The sequence below is a fragment of the Mixophyes fleayi genome, chromosome 2 (assembly GCF_038048845.1).
Source record: "Mixophyes fleayi isolate aMixFle1 chromosome 2, aMixFle1.hap1, whole genome shotgun sequence".
Taxonomy (NCBI): Eukaryota; Metazoa; Chordata; class Amphibia; order Anura; family Limnodynastidae; genus Mixophyes; species Mixophyes fleayi.
Window position 1 is genome coordinate 143,770,899 of NC_134403.1, and position 21,563 is coordinate 143,792,461.

General features: G+C 41.8%; 1 protein-coding gene across 1 annotated transcript in view; it reads left to right on the forward strand.

Annotated features, from left to right (window-relative positions):
- The first annotated feature begins 4,940 nt into the window (after window positions 1-4,940).
- The window catches only part of VWA3B (von Willebrand factor A domain containing 3B), a 129,573-nt gene continuing 112,950 nt past the window's right edge, over window positions 4,941-21,563 (forward strand). Inside the window, exons 1-5 of the mRNA XM_075197718.1 lie at window positions 4,941-5,055; window positions 5,395-5,483; window positions 5,950-6,200; window positions 8,540-8,696; window positions 13,639-13,808. Of these exons, the coding sequence (XP_075053819.1) occupies window positions 4,941-5,055; window positions 5,395-5,483; window positions 5,950-6,200; window positions 8,540-8,696; window positions 13,639-13,808 (782 nt within the window). The remainder of the gene's footprint in view (window positions 5,056-5,394; window positions 5,484-5,949; window positions 6,201-8,539; window positions 8,697-13,638; window positions 13,809-21,563) is intronic.

Below are 21,563 nucleotides of genomic sequence, written 5' to 3' on the forward strand. Positions count from 1 at the left end.
TTCCCATGGGCAGGAAAATAGGGAGGTACACTATATGGACAAAAGTATTTGGCCACACCTGTTAATTATTGAATTGAGGTGTTTCAATCAGACCCGTTGCCAGAGGTGTATAAAATCAAGCACCTAGCCATGCAATATCTATTTGCAAACATTTGTGATACAAAATTAGTTGTTCTGAAGAGCTCATGGTACTGTGATAGGATGCCACCTTTGCGATAACACGGTTCCTGAAATTTCATCCCTGCTGGATATTCCACGGTCAACTGTAAGTGATATTATTAGAAAGAGGAAGCGTTTAGGAACAACATCAACTCAGCCATGAAGAGGAAGACCATGTAAAATCATAGAGCTGGGTCAACGACTGCTAAGATGCACGGTGCTTAAAAGTCACCAACGCTCTGCTGATTCCATAGCTGAAGAGTTCCAAACTTCCACTGGCATTAATGTAAGTACAAAAACTGTGCAGTGGGAGCTTAATGGAATGGGTTTAGAATGCTGAGCAGCTGCTACATGCAAGCCTCACATCACCAAGACCAATGCCAAGCGTTGGATGGAGTGTATAAAGCACACCGACACTGGACTGTGAAGCAGTGAAAACGTGTTCTGTGGAGTGACAAATCACGCTTCTCTGTTTGGCAGTCAGATGAGCGAGTCTGGGTTTGGTGGAAGCCAGAAGAACGTTACCTGCCTAAGGAATAATGGTATGAACCTGTTGTTCAGGGTTAGGGCTAGGCCCCTTATCTCTAGTGAAGGGCAATCTTAATGCTTCAGCATACCAAGTCATTTTGGACAATGTTATGCTTCCACTTTGTGGCAACAGTTTGGGGAACGTCCTTTTCTATTCCAACATAACAGTGCACCAGTGCACAAAGCAAAGGACTACAAAGACATGGTTTGATGAGTTTGGTGTGGAAGAATTTGACTGGCCCGTACAAAGCCCTAACCTCAACCTAATCAAACACCTTTGGAATGAACTGGAACGGAGATTACGAGCCAGGCCTTGTCGTCCAACATCAGTTCCTGACCTCATAAATGCTCTACAGAATGAATGGGCACAAATTCCCCCAGAAACACTCCAACATCTTGTGGAAAGCCTTCCAAGAAGAGTGGAAGCTGTTATTGCTGCAAAAGGGGGACCAACTCCATATTAAAAGTATATATATATTTGAATACAATGTCATTACAGTCCCTGTTGGTGTAATGGTCAAGCGTCGGAATACTTTTGTCCATATAGTGTATGTCCCATTCACTGATACTTTGAATAGCAAATGGTGCCACACATGCCTGCCACTGGTACACATGACAATGAATTGATATTTTGAGGGTAGGGAGATAAAGGACACTAAGGGGGGTATTCAATTGTTCGTCGGGACCTCAGAAAAACTTGCGCTCTAAAACTATTACCGTTAAAACGGTAATTACTCGCTGAGCTGCGAGCTGAAATTCAGCGAGTAAATTACCGTATGAACGGTATTTATGCGCAATATTACCATATTAATGGTAATAGTTTTAGAGCGCGAGTTTTTCTGAGGTCCGGACGAACAATTGAATACCCCCCTAACACTTCAAAAACGTTAAACACAACCCCTGCGGTATGGCCATGTCCTCTATCAAATTAAAGAAGCTTCAGTTCTCGGAATTGAAGACATGCACACCTTTATCCATACACTGAACATTGACTGATCTTGAATGCCTCTATAGTTGTTCAATATTCCATGCGCATAGACAAAGCGTTCCTTATATTTTAAAGGTTCGATGAACGCTGTGTAAGGCAATACGCCACGTGTGGGTGTACAACTGAGTAACGCAGTGCATCCCTCCACGTCATCTGAAAGGAAAACGCTATTTGCGAAAACGTCTGATTTGTAATCGGTAAATACTCACCTAGTAACGCAACCTTCCCACGTCCATAGTAAACAAGCAGGTCTGGCAGAAGCAGGGAACGCCCCAACTCAGGCAGCCTCTTACAGACCTCCTCTGCTCTAACCCTCACCTACACTGCTCCATGCCGGGGGCTGAGCGGTGCACTGATTGGCCAGAACGTAGCAACCATCGTTTCTATAGTCAACAAGTGTACGAGCCGGGATCCAGCGGCTGCAGGTACGTGATGAGCGGACCCGCACTGTGCAAATGTAGGGAGTGGAGAGTCTGAATGCAGGTCGTTATATCATTTCATTTAGGATTGCTATTTATAATCTCACACATGAAATACACCTTGCACTGCCATTACTGCAGCTTTAGGTTTCTTCAACTGTTTTCATGCTGGTATGTATTACATATGTATACATATAGAAATAGTTGACCTGTCAGATTTATTTATTATACCATTGTGCAAATTTGCATGCTAATATAATTTTCCACACGTTTTTGGCAAATATGTGTAGTTCCTAGTCTTGTGCACTTTGCCTCTAGGGACCTGACTGCTATAACTATCAAGTGCTGTACATGAATAAGTGGTAGGCACTGCTGTGATAACAATGGGTGCAATGTTAGGTCAGAGAAAGAAGAAATGTCTATAAGGTTTCCAGAACTAATTTGATTGATATCATCATTTCAATAGGCTGATCATGTACTTTCCGTCATTGTTGTTTACTTAACATATACACAAGGAGCAGGGATCATGTGTTTCATGTCATTGTATGTTATTAATTTGTGTTTTGATTCCCTCAATGTACTGCAATGTTAGTACTTTATGGGGCATATTCAATTAACATTGCAGCTGCGCTTTTTTATGCTAATACGCAGGGGAGGGCTAGCAAAGTTCAGCCTGGGGGCAAGACTTAACTCAGCAACCTATTTAAAAGGACAAAGAGTGCTGGTGGCCCATTGACCCAGCCCAGGATAGCACTCTATAGGACCGGCCCAGGGGGCAGATGCCGCCCTGCCCCACAGCCCAGCCTGCCTCTGGTAATATAGTACCGCAACATTGCAATTTCCCTTCGCTTCCCTATGGGGGGCAAAGGGAAATCTGCGATGTTGCAGTAAAGCGGAGTGCCTTCGCTTGCGTTTTGGAGGCACTCCTTGCACAATTGAATATGCCCCTATAAATAAGGATAATAATAATAGCAGCAGGACATAGCCCTTGGATCACATCAAAGGTTAAACTATAGGGAAAAAAGGGAACTTGCCAAATAGGTAAATGATCAGGAAATTTGGACCAGGTGAAAGTACTGACCAGGGCAGGGGGTGGAGCCAGCACTGCGAAGATGTTGTTAGAACTATCACTTGATTGTACAAAGTTAAAACTACGAATAGTTAAGAGTGACTGGGTTCAAAGTGGTCGCCATTGAGAAGTTGATAAGCAAAAGAACAGACATTAAATGTGACTCAAGTACCTGATGAATACAATCACTTTGGTTTAGCAACATCATTTTCTGTTCAATTAGAAATCTATGAGTATAGGTAGAAGGTGTGACAATGGATATAGCAATATTGTCACACCTTCTAGGTATGGATATAGCTAGAAGGTGTGACAATATTGCATTGCAAAAATTGCACTTTTGTTTCTTTGGTGGGCCACATACTGCTCTGTGCTCTTTAGATCAGCACAGCTCTCAATCCTAAATCCAAACATTACTGCATAGCTCTGTCACTCAGGATAAGGACCTGAGCTCGGGACTAGAAATATATACAGTGTATGAGAGAGGTGATAATACAGTATTCATTATGGGGCTGACCAAGTGTTGCAGAAGCCAGGGCATTGGTTGTAGGGGCGACCTCTAAATATAATATAATTTGTATTGAGAGTAAATTATTAAATATGTAAAAGATTAGGACCATGTATGTCCCAGGATTGAGCAGTAATGTTTTGGTTATCGCTCTGGGGTATATTTACTAAACGGCAGATTTGAAAAAGTGGAGATGTTGCCTATAGCAACCAATCAGATTCTAGCTGTCATTTATTTAGTGCATTCTACAAAATGACAGCTAACATCTGATTGGAAGCTATAAGGAACATCTCCATTTTTTCAAACCCTGCTGGTGCTGTGCCAATTTCATGCTTGACCACACATACCAGATGATGCTCAGTTTTTAAAAAAACTTACTGTCCATTGAAAATCAGGTTATGTGTATAAAAATGAGACTAGTACTGAACACTTTGTAAGCAACAAAGTAGAGGAAATTTATGAAAGTTGGTGTAAAGGAAAAAGGGATTTTGCCCATTTAATTTAGTCAAATTTGAGCTTACATTTTCTAAACTGCACTAGAGAAAATACAATTAGAATCTCATTAGCTGCTAATGGCACCATTACATTTTTCCTTTGCACCAGTTTTCATAAATGTCCTCTTATTTATGTTAGATATACATCTGTTTACAGGCTCAGACTACTTTTTATAGTAGTTTGGATCCAGCTTTTGCATTATTTTACTATCCAGTTGTTAAACTACAAATCCATAATTTCATGAAGTTAAAGTGTTAGTTTAAAAGGATGTGAAGAGTCGCTATTTGTCTATCTGTGTTTTAGAACAGAGTTGGAGAGTAGTGTTCTTGCCCAGTGTTTATCTTTTTTAATTTCTTTCAACTCATGTTGTATTCGGTTTACCAGATCAGCTATGTAAAGCCAGATGTATATGGCATAGCGATGCAGCTTGGCTACAGTGCATGCTGCGTTTCCATGGTTTATGCTGTAATAGGCAGTGTACAGGCAACTTTGTAATCCATGCGGATTCATGTGTTTTCTGTGTAATTCATATGGATTCATGTGTTTTGGTAATCCTAAACCAGTTTAACTGTACATCCTTTTACCCAATGCAAGGATTGAGGTGGTCTTAATGTGAGACTTTATATTAGAGAACATGTTTACTTGTGTAATTTATTTTTGTCTATTTGCTAGAATTGCAGATATAAAATGTCATAAAAATCTGTTTATTCTCATCTAGATGTGTGATAAAAACATTTCTAGCAACAAGAATTGAGTTCCAGAAAAATGTCATCTAATATGGATGCAACTGCTCTAGTTTCATCATCAACATGGCTGCAGGGCCTCAGGCTCAGAAGGAAGAAGCTGACGCTGCCTAAGATCCTGGCACAACTTGGTTTCCAGCTGAAGGAAGGTAGACAGCTGATCAGTTTCTTGTTTCATTTACCAAAAGTTTCTATGTCTGTTAGGGGAAAAGAAAAATGAAAAACATGGAAATGCTAAATTAATGATTTCACATAAATACAGATTTGAGCACCTTGTAGATGGATATATGACTAACTACTACACTTGACATCCTTTGCAACTCATGATTTAAATAATGAGGGCAATGGTGATGGGGACAGTATGTGACATCACACTTATTGATTGCTGTTCATGTGTTCAGAAAATTGAAAGAAGCCTTTTCATTTGTCATCGTTCCTCATTAATATCATTTATACTGGTCTGAATTATACTATTCTTTTTTGTACAGATTATGTAAACAAACTAGGGCGTCCTGTGTCCTCGCGGTATTCTCATGGACTTTTCCGACAGTATAACAGCAATGGTATAATATATAATGTAAGTTTGTGCAATATATTGACAATCAGTATACCTATTTATTGAACAATGAAGTATACACTCACTACTTGCAGCATATAACTATTCTAGTTATGGGCAGCAAACAAATCCTAGAAGACAGACACATTACTCAAAATATTCTTCTTCTTTCTGGGAAGTTCGAGTGGGTCAGAAAGAACCACCATCCACTTGTTCCATCAGAAATCAAGTTAATTCCCAGACTTTTCCGATTAGATCATAAATTGCAATTCTAATGTTACCCATCAAGATAGTACTCACATACAATGTAATAATTCTATTATTTGTCACCCTTTTTATAAGACCACCCTCCTTATATTGCCAGTTTTGTGCTACTGTATGTTTTAAGGTGGCAGTAATATACCGTATACAACATAAACCTTCACTCTGTTTTTTTTACAATAACCCATTTGGATGTAACTGTCTGGTTTCATTTTTTACAAATTAGTTGACAGCTAAAAAAGAAGAAGTCTTGCAGAAGGTTGAATCTGTAACAGACATCATTGGATTGTATAATCAGAGACTGGATTGGCTGAAGAGTTCAAGTCGCTCAGTATTTGGGGTGATCCAGGAGCAATCTATAGTCATTGTTCTCGACCTTAATGCCATTAACAAAGTACAACTTGATCTATGTCGGGATGCCTTATGCCTTGTTATGAAAGAACAGGTGGCGCAAATTTCTAAGTTCAACTTAATTTGGTAAGTGTGTCTTTGTAATGTAACTCTAAAAACGGAACCTTAAGATTCTGGGTAAGTAAAGCATTATTAATGTAATATTAATAATCTCTCCTCCTGTTTCCACCACTTCTAACTCTGCTCTCCAGCTACTTAACCCTCCTCCTCGAGGGTCCTCCACCCCACGTCCACTCTCGCTCCCTCCTCCCCCCTGGGGGTCTCCCTGTCTTCCGCGCCCTCCTTCTTGGGCCCCGTTGTTTGCGGATCCTCCCTCCCCCTTCCCCGCCCTCTCTAGCTGTGCATTGAGCTTACTGAGTTGCTGTGCTTACTGTTTACTGTACTGTGCTGTCTCCCATTGTATTGTAATTTGTTTGTCTCTGTACGGCGCTGCGGACGCCTTGTGGCGCCTTATAAATAAAAATTAATAATAATAATAATAATAATAATAATACACAATCGGTTGGACAGTTCTACTAATTGTTTGATTAAATAACTTGGAAAACCACTCTCCACTAAGGGGGAACTATGTAAGGACTGAGGCCTGTGGTGTCAACTATGTTTTAGTTGTGATACCAGTTGGCTAATTTACCAGGTGCAAAGGTTTTACTGGATAGAGGTTTACATAGCATTATTGTAAAAATCCACTTATCACAAACAAATTTTAATTTATTGTACAGGGAGCAATATAGGTCACTACTTCTGTGACTTAGGTGCATAGATTGATTTAGCAACAGATAATCATCATAATCATCACCATTTATTTACATAGCAATAACAATTCCACAGCGCTGTACAGAGAATATTTGTCATTTGCATTAGTCCCTGCCCTAGTGGAGCTTACAGTCTAAATTTCCTAACACACACACACACATACACAGATACACAGATACACACAGACTACAGTTAATTTTGTCAGCAGCCAATTAATCTACCAGTATGTTCTTGGAGTATGGGAGGCAAACGGAGCACCCGGAGGAAATCCACACAACTCCACACAGATAAAGCCTTGGTCAGGAATCGAACTCATGACCCCAGTACTGTGAGGCAAAAAAGAGCACGGAGCTTGCGCGTCATTTTGACCATTTTTAAATCCAAGCAGATCTCAAGATGTATTTTAACTTGAATCTGGGTGTAAGTACACTCTGCTTACACAGTGCCATAACTAGGGCTGTACTATAGGGGGGACTGGCCAGGGTGCAACGCTGAAAAGGGGTGCAATTTATGAATGTTTTAGTGTCATTTGGTTAAAATTGAGGGCTAGTGGATCGCATATTTGTTTGTCGACCCAGGTGTTAAAATTTTAGGTTACAGCTCTGCTTGCTGTATGTTAATAGAGAGAACAGAGCACAAGCGTATGTGTAATATAAGGTCACATCAGAACGCATACTAAAAAAATATGTATTATAAAATAAATAAACAACTCTAAACATTATCATCATAAATAAATATATGGTTGGTTTAAAAAAAAATTGTATAATTTATTTTTACATTAAATACATAAATCAAGATGTTCTTAATGCATACTTTACATGCAACGCGTTTTAACGGTCTAACTTACTTGCTTACTTAAATGTTCTGTGCTAGCCACACATATCTGTACTCTTCCAAATAAAGTCTAAGTCATACCAGTCATCACTATCAGTCAGCACCTACACCTGCCCTTTTAGGTGGTGTAAATGATATGTCTGAAAACAAGCGTAGGACTTGTATCGGCTGTATCTGCGTCTGCACATCCGTGCTGCACATTGCCTACGTGCGTCTGCCCCTTGTGGCAGTCGTGTCATTTTGGACATGAATTGTATGCATGTATTGGATTCATTGGTGTAAGTTCCGTTTCTGAGCACGTGCAGATCTGTTTCACACAAGATAAAACACAAAAATTGACTTATGTCTGAAAATGAATCAGGCCCACTAAGAGCAAATCATGGTGATCATATATTGTTCATTACAAGGTAAAAATCAAAACAATAAAATATTTTCATCCCATTAAAGTAATGTATGAAATATCTTTTCTAAATGCTCAATTTGCTATTTCCATATAACTGTAATTGTACATCCAACTATCCCCCCTTTAGAAACTTGCATAACGTTGCTGGACAGACTGTAGTATATATGGATCAGCTGGTCCCTTTCTTCTTGTACTTTGGCAGTAGAGCATACTGTACATCATGTACTTAGTTATATTTAACTTCCTTTTAATATCAAGAGAATTTTGCTCACTGGGTGTTTTCATTAGCTGCAAATAATGAATTGCATGGCATGAAACTTCAGTTTTGAAATAAATGGTTGACTGAACTCGGATTTGTACATAATCTTTATCACTTTTCTGGTGTCTAGTAATCTGTTATGGTCTATTATTATAGGATCTCACAGGAGCCCGTGAAGTGGCAGCAGAAAGTTATCCATGTCACTCAGCACTCCATAGAGGAAGCTGTGGAATGGATTTGGAATCTACAGCACTCCCCAGTGGCCAATATGGATAGTGCAGCTGAAGCTGTGTCAGAGGCTCTGGGTGACCAGGTTGTAAAGAAACATAATATGTAGATCTCATAAACCTGCATTCTTTTCTTCAGTCTCTAAATGCTAGCTTATTCAGTAAATTAGTAGTGAGTTGTCTTTTGTAATTATAAGTGTTGTGATGTAAGCCTCCTATGTGACTCCAACAGTGGTTCTATAGAAGGTTCACTTGCTATGGGATTAATGAGTAGTAAACTAACAGAGTAACAATATATCTGACAAGTATAGTGTCTTTAGCATATACAATTGTGTATCCTATCACTGTAGCAATGCTGTTCTTGTAAACACCTGCATAATAAATTATAATGTGATCTCAGGTACAATTGTACTCAGCTGTTACGTGATAGGCACATATATCTTGAAACAATCATGAACAATACTGTGTTACTGTAAAACAAACTATCAATGGCTTCTGCTGGGTAGAATAACAAACCACAAATATAGTTTTTCTAAAGGGTGGTTTTAATAATGGATCCTGATTGTGTGGGGCAGACCAGGTTATATATATATATATATATATATATATATATATACAAGTTGACCCGTGCATGATACTCATGCATTCTAGTCAAATCAAGCTACTTAAGGTCTTAAAAAGGTTCTTGTCATGCATTTGGGCCTAGCCCAGGCCTCAGGGGAAGAGCGTTACTTCCCGACGCAAGTGCCCTTTTTAATGTGTGTTCATGAGGTAAAATTACCTCACGAAAATGAGTTTGACCCCTCAACTCGTAAATTTAGCCTTTACTACCCCTCCTACGGGGGGAAGGGGGCATGATGGAAGTTAACCGACTTCACTATTCTAATTTTTTTGTCAAATAATGTCAGTATACCAAATTTCAGGTCAATTGGATAAGCCCTTTCTGAGAAAATAGTTTTTTCCACACACACACACACACACACACACTAACACACGCCGCTACACATGTGTGTTCATGAGGTAAAATTACCTCACGAAAATGAGTTTGAGCCCTCAACTCGTAAATTTAGCCTTTACTACCCCTCCCACTGGGGGAAGGGGGGATGATGGAAGTTAACTGACTTCACTATTCTAATTTTTTTGGGCAAATAATGTCAGTATACCAAATTTCAGGTCAATTGAAAGAGTCCTTTCTGAGAAAATAGTTTTTTCCACACACACCCACACTAACACACGGCGCTATACATGTGTGTTCATGAGGTAAAATTGCCTCACGAAAATGAGTTTGAGCCCTCAACTCGTAAATTTAGCCTTTACTACCGCTCCCACGGGGGGAAGGGGGGATGATGGAAGTTAACTGACTTCACTATTCTAATTTTTTCGTCAAATGATGTCAGTATACCAAATTTCAGGTCAATTGGATGAGCCCTTTCTAAGAAAATAGTTTTTTCCACACACACACACACACACACTAACACACGCCGCTAGGCTTTTACTTTTATATATTAGATAATGCTAAGAATTTAGTAGGTCAGTGTATAACTCCGCCCAGCAGGTGGCGCTGCAGCTTGTTGTTTTTTTTCACACACAGACTAACACACGCCGCTAGGCTTTTATATTATAGATATAGATATATATATATATATATATATATATATATATATATATTTTGGGTTCTATACACCACCACAATGGATTTGAAATGAAACTAACAAGATGTGCTTTAACTGCAGACTTTCAGCTTTAATTTGAGGGTATTTACATCCACATCAGGTGAACGGTGTAGGAATTACAACGGTTTCTATATGTGCCTTCCACTTTTTAAGGGACCAAAAGTAATGGGACAATAAATTAAAAAACTATTTCATGGACATGTGTGGGCTATTCCCTCGTTATTTCATCATCAATTAAGCAGGTAAAAGGTCTGGAGTTGATTCTAGGTGTGACATTTGTATTTGGAATCTGTTGCTGTAGACTCTCAATATGAGATCCAAAGAGCTGTCACTATCAGTGAAGCAAGCCATCATTAGGCTGAAAAATCAAAACAAACCCATCAGAGAGATAGCAAAAACATTAGGTGTCGCCAAATCAACTGTTTGGAACATTCTTAAAAAGAAAGAACGCACCGGAGAGCTCAGCAACACCAAAAGACCCGGAAGACCACGGAAAACAACTGGTGGTAGATGACAGAAGAATTTTTTTCCTGGGGAAGAAAAACCCCTTCACAACAGTTGGCCAAACCAAGAACACTCTCCAGGAGGTAGGTGTATATGTGTCAAAGTCAACAATCAAGAGAAGACTTCACAAGAGTGAATATAGATGGTTCACCACAAGATATAAACCCTTTGTGAGTCACAAAAACAGGAAGACCAGATTTGAGTTTGGCAAACAACATCTAAAAAAGCCATTACAGTTCTGGAACAACATCCTATGGACAGATGAGACAAAGTTCAACTTGTACCAGAGTGATGGGAAGAGAAGAGTATGGAGAAGGAAAGGAACTGCTCATGATCCAAAACACACCACCTCATCAGTGAAGCATGGTGGTGGTAGTGTCATGGCGTGGGCATGTATGGCTGCCAATGAAACTGGTTCCCTTGTATTTATTGATGATGTGACTGCTGACAAAAGCAGCAGGATGAATTCTGAAGTGTTTCGGGAAATATTGTCTGCTCATATTCAGTCAAATGCTTCAGAACTCATTGGACGGCGCTTCACAGTGCAGATGAACAATGACCCGAAGCATACTGCAAAAGCAACCAAAGAGTTTTTTAAGGCTAACAAGTGGAATGTTATGCAATGGCCAAGTCAATCACCTGACCTGAATCCGATTGAGCATGCATTTCACTTGCTGAAGACAAAACTGAAGGGAAAATGCCCCAAGAACAAGCAGGAACTGAAGACATTTGCAGTAGAGGCCTGGCAGAGCATCACCAGGGATGAAATCCAGCGTCTGGTGATGTCTATGCATTCCAGAATTCAGGCTGTAATTGATTGCAAAGGATTTGCAACAAAGTATTAAAAAGTGAAAGTTTGACGTAGGATTGTTTAGTTTGTCCCATTACTTTTGGTCCCTTAAAAAGTGTGAGGCACATATAGAAACCGTTGTAATTCCTACACTGTTCACCTGACTTGGATGTAAATACCCTCAAATTAAAGCTGAAAGTCTGCAGTTAAAGCACATCTTGTTTGTTTCATTTCAAATCCATTGTGGTGGTGTATAGAGCCCAAAATTGGAGAATTGTGTCGATGTCCCAATATTTATGGACTTGACTGTATATATATATATATATATATATATATATGTGTATATATATATAATTCAAAATAATAACGGTACCCTATTTTCATCTGTGAAATTATCAGATAAATGTGCCAAGTAATTACATTATTAAACCTGATTGTGAATGATTGAATGAGAAGTAAAAATAAGTTATGTTGTCAAGCCAGTATTAGCCTTCTAGAGATACAAACCCAGCGCCATGACAATGTACATGTTCTAACTGTATTTAAGTTTGAAACAGTCAGTAGACTGTTTCGGTCTACCCACAAACCCATGACAAGTTTATGTATTAGAATCCTGACACTTATTTTGCCTTTTATTTTATCCTGAACGGTCACTAGACAGAGTGATGCCCCTTTCTTATTGCCAACACAAATATATAGTCTGGATCTGCTTTTTTCCCTAAAATATATTTTATTTCTCTTTATAAAAAATTTGAAAATCTATAGTTGAATGTAGAGCCCTATAAAGTTTAGTATCATCACTAATCGAAGAGGAAAAAGTTGTAGTATGTCCTAAACATGTTACAATAAAAGTTACATGCTAACAATACATATAATCAGCAAATGCAGAGAGAAGCATAATGACTAGAGTCCCAAAGATTCCACAGAATGTAATTAGAGGGCCTGATTCATTAAGGAACTTAGGCAAGAAATTGAGTAAGTTTTCTTACTTGAGTTTTCTGGACAAAACCATGTTGCAATGCAAGGGGTGTAAATTAGTTAATTATTTTGGACATAAGTTAAATACTGGCTGTTTTTTCATGTAGCATACAAATACTTGATAGCTTATTTGTACACTGAAATTGAAAGTTGATATTTGTGTGCTACATGAAAAAACAGTCAGTATTTAACTTATGTGCAAAATAGAAAACTAATTTGCACCCCTTGCATTGTAACATGGTTTTGTCCAGAAAACTTAAGTAAAAAAACGTACTCAAATTCTTGCCTAAGTTCCTTAATGAATCAGGCCCAGTGTGTCTTGACCAAAGACAGCAACTCCATAGAACACATTTTGTTAATTCAGTTACAAAATAATAGGTCAGGATACATCAGGAGATCTCCACATATTAGTTAAATGCATCCCCTTGGCAGTGCAAGTAGGTTGGTATCATTATTTAAACCATTAACTTGTATGCCATATAAACAACAAGGAAATTTCAAGAGAGAGAATAGGCTGTTCGCAAAATTTCAATTTGCTTCCTTATCTGAGATACCTTGGATCAAAGCCATCAAAATAATTAACAGATCCAGAGATATTACAATCCCAAAAGCAATTAATAGAAATATGTATAAAAAATCTGGTTATCCTGGTTGGAAACATATTGCACTGGATTTTTTTTACAAAGAAAACGTCATCTTGATTTTAAATTATGAAGTAGAAATCTTTTGTCCCCAAGTCCTCTTGTGTCTACAACACTGAGTTCCAGGCATTCATAATTCACCTGTCTGGAGAAAGATTAAGTGAATCACTGACCCCTGTCTGTTTTCTAGTTGGAGCAGGAGAAGGTTTACAATTTAGGTCAAAGGTGGACTTTTTCTGTGATGTTGATGTATTGGGGAGGCCTTATCCAAGCCTCAGCTCAGTGTCTGAAAGTGTCTATTTCTGATTAAGTGAATCACTGACCCCTGTCTTTTTTCTAGCCTTTGAAATAAATTGCATTGTTAAATTATATAATGTTACATATGTGCAAAACATATATCTTAATAATAATATGCTAATGTCACTTGATTTTTACATCACAGGTTGATGCGATATACTACTTTTCTGTGGGAGATGTTCCTGAGGATAAAGTACAGCAACTCATGCTAAGTATTGAAGACAGTCCATGCCCAGTTCATGTTGTGTGCTATAACCCCATTCAAATGGAAACTTTGAAATTCATGAGAGATTTAAGTCATCGAACATCAGCGAGGTATATATCGTCATGCCATATCCTTAATTTATAATGCAATGTTATTAGAGTAGAAGCAGAAAATTAAAATAGTTATGTGCTTTTAAAAGTTATCTCATGTAATGTTTTGGGTCAGTTTGAATAATATTTATCATTGAAATATTTCTATTCTTAATTAATGACTTTCTCTATAGGGGTGCGAACTAATGTGTTTGGGACCACTTTTACTTCTTTTTTATTTTAAATCAGTTTAGCTCATTCTGGTTGCAACAAACTTCAAGGACAGCTGCTGCTGCTGCTTAAATATTGATAGTGTTTAGCAATGTAATCACAATGAAGCTATATTATAATGCTTTTCTTGTATATAACTTTAATGGAAAAACACCTTGATCATGATGGTGTTGCGTTATCTATGTTATGAATGAAAGAGGAAATGTAAGTCCACTCACATACTTTTTATAAAAAAAGCCATTTATGGCTGCACAATTTCAGCAAGTTACATATAACAGGTATTTCAGCACTTGCATGTAAATAAATATCCTTTATGCAAAATAAACTACCTACAGTGGTGAAAATTTGTGGACCGTTTACAATTGTCCTGTATTTCTGAATAATTTTGACAATGAACAATAATTCACAAAATATTTTTAGTTAGAATATGATTCTCCCTGCCACCAACACAAGTACAAAATGAATCAATGTCCCTCAATAGTGGTGGGGTCTGGCCTGTGGAAGCAATTTGCCCTCCTGATACTCTTTGTAGCCCAGCCTTAGACAGTCCAAGAAGCAGGACAATGCCAAGGCAGACCAGCAACTACAGACATAGGTATAGACAGGGCCGGACTGGGACTAAAAATCAGCCCTGGCATTTAAAGCACACAGGCCCACGTGTTGTGGGCTCCATGCACTATATTGTTGCACACTGATGCTGGCGCAGTACAACATGATGTAGTATGAGTGTGTGTGTGTGGGGGGGGGGTATTTATTTCTCCTAATGACCCTCAACATTACATTATTAGCACCCCAATTACATCAATAAACACCATGACAATACATTATTAGTACCCAAATTACAGCAATAAATAACCCCCCACACACACTCATACTACATCAATCATCCCCACATTACAGCAACCGGCATCACCTCACACATTACAGCAACCGGCATCACCCCCCACATTACAGCAACCAGCATCACCCCCCATATTACAGCGTCCAGCATTACCCCCACATTACAGCAACCAGCATTACCCCCCACATTACATCAACCGGCATCACTCCCCACATTACAGCAACCGGCATCACCCCCCACATTACAGCAACCGGCATCACCCCCACATTATAGCAATACCCTCTCCTACTTATTAGCAATACTAGCACCAAACACACTACAACACTGCCATCAGCACACCCCCCCATACTACAGCAATACCACCAATTATACAGACGCCACTGTAGGAAACAATGTTTTGCTTTTTTCAAATCTCCCACAAAATAGCAACAACGAACAGAGTACTTACACACATAGGTAACAGGTACCCTTTTCCCTCAATTAAATAGTAATGGCAGAATTTTCATGAATCATTCCACATGAAATAAAACTAACATATATCTAAAAAAAACATAACTATTGAATGATCAGTTGAATCCACACGGCCGCATTAAAAGTATTTCCATCTACAGCAAAATGACAGAGAAAAATATTTTTGTTTTACTACAGTAATTGGATATGCGTCTTTTCTATTCATTTTAAATAACACAGTATATAAATTAAGGGGGATAGAGGAGGTGGGTGAGAAATAATTGGATGTGATCCATCAGTTTGATTAGATAGGAAACATTTAGATTATTTACCTGGAGGCGTCTACCCCCTTGACTCACAGGCAGGGCTGACAAGAGGAATTTTGGGCCCCGATACAGCAACTTCTTTGGGCTCCCATCATATTCAACAATGAAAGACTTGCCTTTGGAAGAAGTTCATATGATGCCACACCGTAGTGCCCCAAGGTCATATTATGCCACATAGTATTACCCTCAATTCATATTTGGTCATGCAGAAGTGCCCACAAATCATATTATGGTATAGTAGTGCCCCCAAATCATTAGTAAAGCTCAGATAAAAACTCATTCACAAATAAAAATTGCTACAGCATATCAGATACTGAGTGTGAGTCCCAAGAGCAGCTTAATACATCATTTACAATGCAAACAAAAATAGATATATTGACACAATTACAGATAAAATTTATGACAAGCAATGTTTTTTCCTCTTAATTAAAAATCTCTGTACAGATAAATATGCAAAAAACATTACAGCGCAATAATGAGCAATACATAGTGTTAAACATTATTGGATACGCTGTAGTGTCCCCAGTTCAAGAAAGGATGGTTAAAAACATATTGCACACGAGAAAATATATGAACTTACCTGATTATGGCATCCTGTGTTCTGTTCTCCTAGTGGGCGCGCTGGGCGAGGAGGGATCAGCAGCTGTCAGCTCACACAGGCAGTCGGGAGCAGGAATAGAGGGCAGTGGTCGAAGCAGAAATTTAGGAGTGGGGGTATAGAAAATATAAGTGAATGGAGTATGAAGGCTTGATTTTTTTATTTTTTTTAACACTTGTCCCCTCTGTGCATTTCCATTCTTCATTACTACTTGTGTTTTATGATGGCTGCATCCCTGACATTCCCATTCTTAAGATGTCTCTCTCTTTACACTTTCTTTTACCTATGCCCCTGCACCATCTTCTCCTTTGTCCCTCTCACTTAACCCCCTGCACCACCTTCTCCGCTGGCTCTCACACATCTTCCTGTACCACCTACTCCCCTGGCTCTCTCACACGTCTTCCTGCACCCTCTACCCCCCGGCTCTCTCACTCCTCTTCCTGCACCCCCTACCACCCTGGCTCTCTCACCCCCTTCGGCTCTCCCACCTCCTTTCCCAGCACCCCTTCGGCTCTCTCACCCCCTCTCCCAGCACCCCCTGGCTCTCACCCTTTTTCCCAGCACCCCCTTCCGCTCTCTCACCCCCTCTCCCAGCACCCCCTTCAGCTCTCTCACCCCCTCTCCCAGCACCCCCTTCAGCTCTCTCACCCCCTTTCCCAGCACCCACTTCCGCTCTCTCACCCCCTTCGGCTCTCACACCCCCTCTCCCAGCACCCCCTGGCTCTCTCACCCCCTCTCCCAGCACCCCCTGGCTCTCTCACCCCCTCTCCCAGCACCCCCTTCGGCTCTCTCACCCCCTCTCCCAGCACCCCCTTCGGCTCTCTCACCCCCTCTCCCAGCACCCCCTGGCTCTCAACCCCTTTCCCAGCACCCCCTTCCGCTCTCTCACCCCCTTTCCCAGCACCCCCTTCGGCTCTCTTACCCCCTCTCCCAGCACCCCCTTCGGCTCTCTCACCCCCTCTCCCAGCACCCCCTGGCTCTCAACCCCTTTCCCAGCACCCCCTTCCGCTCTCTCACCCCCTTTCCCAGCACCCCCTTCGGCTCTGTCACCCCCTTTCCCAGCACCCCCTTCGGCTCTCTCACCCCCTTTCCCAGCACCCCCTTCGGCTCTCTCACCTCCTTTCCCAGCACCCCCTTCGGCTCTCTCACCCCCTCTCCCAGCACCCCCTGGCTCTCATCCCCTTTCCCAGCACCCCCTCCGGCTCTCTCACCCCCTCTCCAAGCACCCCCTAGCTCTCACCCCCTTTCCCAGCACCCCCTGGCTCTCACCCCCTTTCCCAGCTGTCACTCACCGTACCGTGAGTGCCTCTTCCCAGACATTTAGGAACCGTGGCCGTCCTCCATCCTAAGGGTCTGCGCATGCGCAGCCCTTTCCTATACTTCAGTGTATGTCCCTTTAACTCAATTGGCAGATCAGGCAACACTCCCTATATTAAGCACCTGTGGTCAACACCACGTTGCCTGATCTTGGAGTCTCATTCCCTATGAGTCTCTGAAGGTGTTCCTGTATTCCTCGTGTTTTCAGCGCTGCTGATTCCTGTGGTTTCCAAACCACTTCTACCTCTGTGGTTTCCAAACCACTTCTACTACTGTGGTCCCCATACCACTTCTACCATCAACTATATCATCGTGACTGTTAGCTGATTCCTATCCGCTGCCTCCGTGCACTACAGTCTTCCAAACCACTTCAACGCTACTACTTATTATTGCGACTGTTTGCTGATTCCTATCCGCTGCCTCCGTGCACTTCAGTCCTCTAATCCACTTCATCGCTATTATATTTCACTGTGACTGTTTGCTGGTTCCTACCCGCTGCCTCTGTGCACTCCAACCGTTACTTTACATCCACTCACCTGTTCCTCATCAAGTCAGTGAGCTGATTCCTATCCGCTGCCTCCGTGCACTATAAGCCTTCAGCCTGCAACTCGCCTGTGTTCATTATCGTGACTGTTAGCTGTTGTCTATCCGCTGCTTCCGTGCACTACAGCCTCCAGCCTACAACTCGCCTGTGTTCATCATCGGGATTGTTAGCTGATGTCTACCCGCTGCTTCCGTGCACTACAGCCTCCAGCCTACAACTCGCCTGTGTTCATCATCGTGACAAGTTAGCTGATTCCTATCCGCTGCTCCTGTGCACTGCAGTCTCTTCTCAGCTCTTCTGTGTTTCCTCGAGACTGCTGCTCTCATTGCCATTTGCTACTCTCCGTGATCAACAGCTCCTGGTCTGCTCTGCTATCCCGTGTGCCATCGCTACTGACAACTATTGGTTGCTACTGGTTACCTCCGTGTACCGCAGAGTCCTGCTGCTGCTGATCGCGCTATCATCCATCTACTGCTGATCCGCTCTCCACGCCTTCACGTGTCCCGCAGGTCTACCCTCCCGTCTGCATTGGATTTATATCTCATCTACTACTCCTCTGCTGGATCGTCTCCACTCTCCTGGGTCCTGCGTGAGTCCAGTTCCACGTGTTATTGATTCCTGTGGATTCGTGTCCCTGTTGGTCTACTTATCTGTGCGCTGCACCTACTGATTGCTGCCTCAGGTTTCCTGGGACTTCTCATCCAGTCGGCCTCCTGCCGCTCAGGTATCCCTGCACTCCTATCTGACTACCTGCTTCTGAACCACGGTATGCATAATTCTCATTGACTGTGCTGGTGTATTGCATATCTTGCTGGACTGTGTTGGTTCTCCTCTGGAGTCTGCTATCCGCTGAGTCTATTGCCATCATTGACTGTGTTAACTTGTGCTGGACTGCTTCAAGAGACTTCCTATATTTGCAGACCTGTTCAGTCATTTATATACATATTGTGCATGTTACTGTGGATCGTATATAAGGTGCCTGTGTATATCCTGTGTTGCAGTCTCTCCCCGTGCACCTCCTCACATATATATTCAGTGGTACAACTTGCTAGTAGCAGACCACTGATCCCTGTCTCCAGTATCACCTGTTCCAGTATCCTCTCACATAGCAGTGGTACAACTTGCTATCGCAGACCACTGACTCCCCGGATACCTCCACTTGGATTCCATTCCTTCACTCAGACAGCGGTATAACTTGCTATCCGCAGACCGCTGACTCTCATCACCTCCTCGTTTCTGTTGGACATTTCTCCTCACTATAGCAGTGGTACAACTTGCTATCGCAGACCACTGACTACCTTCACGTGTCCTTGTCCTACAGTTCCTCGTGTACTATTACCTCCATATTACCAGTGCTGCTAGTCATAGACTTTCCTGAGCATCTCATCATCTGCGGTTTCCTGTTCCGTGATCACCCAGCTACCAGAGTACCCTATTACCATCTATATTGCTCTGGTAAGCCTACCACCTGGTGATCCCTGGGTAAAGACTCCTAGTGCCCGTGACAGTAAGATCAGGCCATGACAGACCCAGATACGGAACCTACAGCCAAAGAGATGCTGCAGCATCTGGTCAGCCGTGTAGAGCAACAGGATGCCCGCCAACAGCTGTTACTTCAGTGTTATCAATCGTTAACCTCCCAAGGAACATCTGGACAGACAGTGACAGCTACTACTGAGGCTCCTGTGCTTTCCTCCGTTTCCCCAGTGCCATCCCAGGTGTCTACAGCTTCCACGCTTCACCTGCCTACTCCGTCAAAGTACGATGGGGACCCCAAAACTTGTAGGGGTTTCCTTAACCAATGTTCAGTCCATTTTGAGCTCCAACCTCAAAATTTTTCTACCCATCGTTCCAGAGTGGCCTATCTTATCTCTTTGTTTTCTGGACAAGCCCTGGCTTGGGCCTCCCCTCTGTGGGAAAGAAACGACCCAATATTGCAAGATAGTGCCAAATTCATTGCTACATTTCGAAGTGTGTTCGATGAACCAGGTCGTGTGACCTCCGCTGCTTCCAGCATCCTCCGTCTGCGACAAGGATCTCATACAGTAGGACAGTACGTCATTCAATTTAGGATCTTAGCCTCTGAACTTCAGTGGAACACTGAGGCTCTAGTTGCCGCCTTCTGGCAGGGGCTCTCCGATAAAATTAAAGATGCACTGACTACCCAGGAGCTTCCTTCGTCACTTGAAGATCTGATCTCTCTTTGCCATCGTGTTGATATGAGATTTCGTGAAAGAGAGGCTGAGAAATCAACTTCGGCTAAAACACCTCTTCGTTCTAACCCTCAATTTCGTCCAGTTTCACCCTCTGTGATTCCCATGGAGATAGGACGTTCCAAATTATCTTCAGAGGAGAGGAAACGAAGAGTAAAGAATAGACTCTGTATCTATTGTGCCGATTCCACTCATATGCTCAGCTCTTGCCCTAAGAGATCGGGAAATGCCAGGCCCTAACTAGTTCTGGAGAGGTGAAGTTAGGGTCCCTGGAGTCCTCTCCATCTTCCATGAAATCTAAAGTCTGTGCCTTTAACGTTACGATTTCCTGTGCTACCAAAACCTTTGAGTCACAGGCATTGATTGATTCCGGAGCAGCAGGAAATTTTATTTCCAAATCATTAGTAAATCAATGGTCTCTACCTGTGATTACCTTAAAAACACCCATTACTGTGACGGCTATAGATGGATCACGTCTCATCAACGGTCTCATCACTCAGAGTACGTCTCCAGTAACCCTTCAGATTGGTGCCCTGCATCATGAAGAAATATCGTTTTTAATCCTTCCTGTTACGACAAGTCCAATTGTCTTAGGCCTTCCATGGCTTCAGTGTCACTCTCCCCAGATTGACTGGCGCACCCCTCAAGTCACGTCTTGGGGGTCTGAATGTCACCATCGTTGCCTTTCCCAAGTCATTCCTCTCAAAGTACAGCAATCTTCCATCTCATCTACCTCACCGGGACTCCCTCCTCAATATGCTTCATTTACCGATGTTTTTGATAAAGCTCAGTCTGAACGTCTTCCTCCTCATCGTTCTTGGGATTGTCCGATCGATCTTCTACCTGGCAAGACTCCACCCAGGGGCCGGGTCTATCCACTCTCGTTACCTGAAACTCAAGCTACATCTGAGTATATACAGGAGAACCTCCAGCGTGGGTTTATTCGACCTTCCACCTCTCCCGCTGGAGCTGGGTTCTTCTTCGTTAAAAAGAAGGATGGATCTTTACGCCCTTGCATAGATTTTCGTGGACTCAATGCCATTACTATCAAGAATCGGTACCCCATTCCGCTGATCACTGAGCTATTCGATCGCATCAAGGGAGCTCGTATCTTTACTAAGTTGGATCTTCGTGGTGCCTACAATTTAATCAGAATTCGTTCCGGTGACGAATGGAAGACAGCGTTTAACACCAGAGACGGGCATTACGAATATCTGGTAATGCCTTTCGGGCTGTGTAATGCCCCCGCTGTTTTT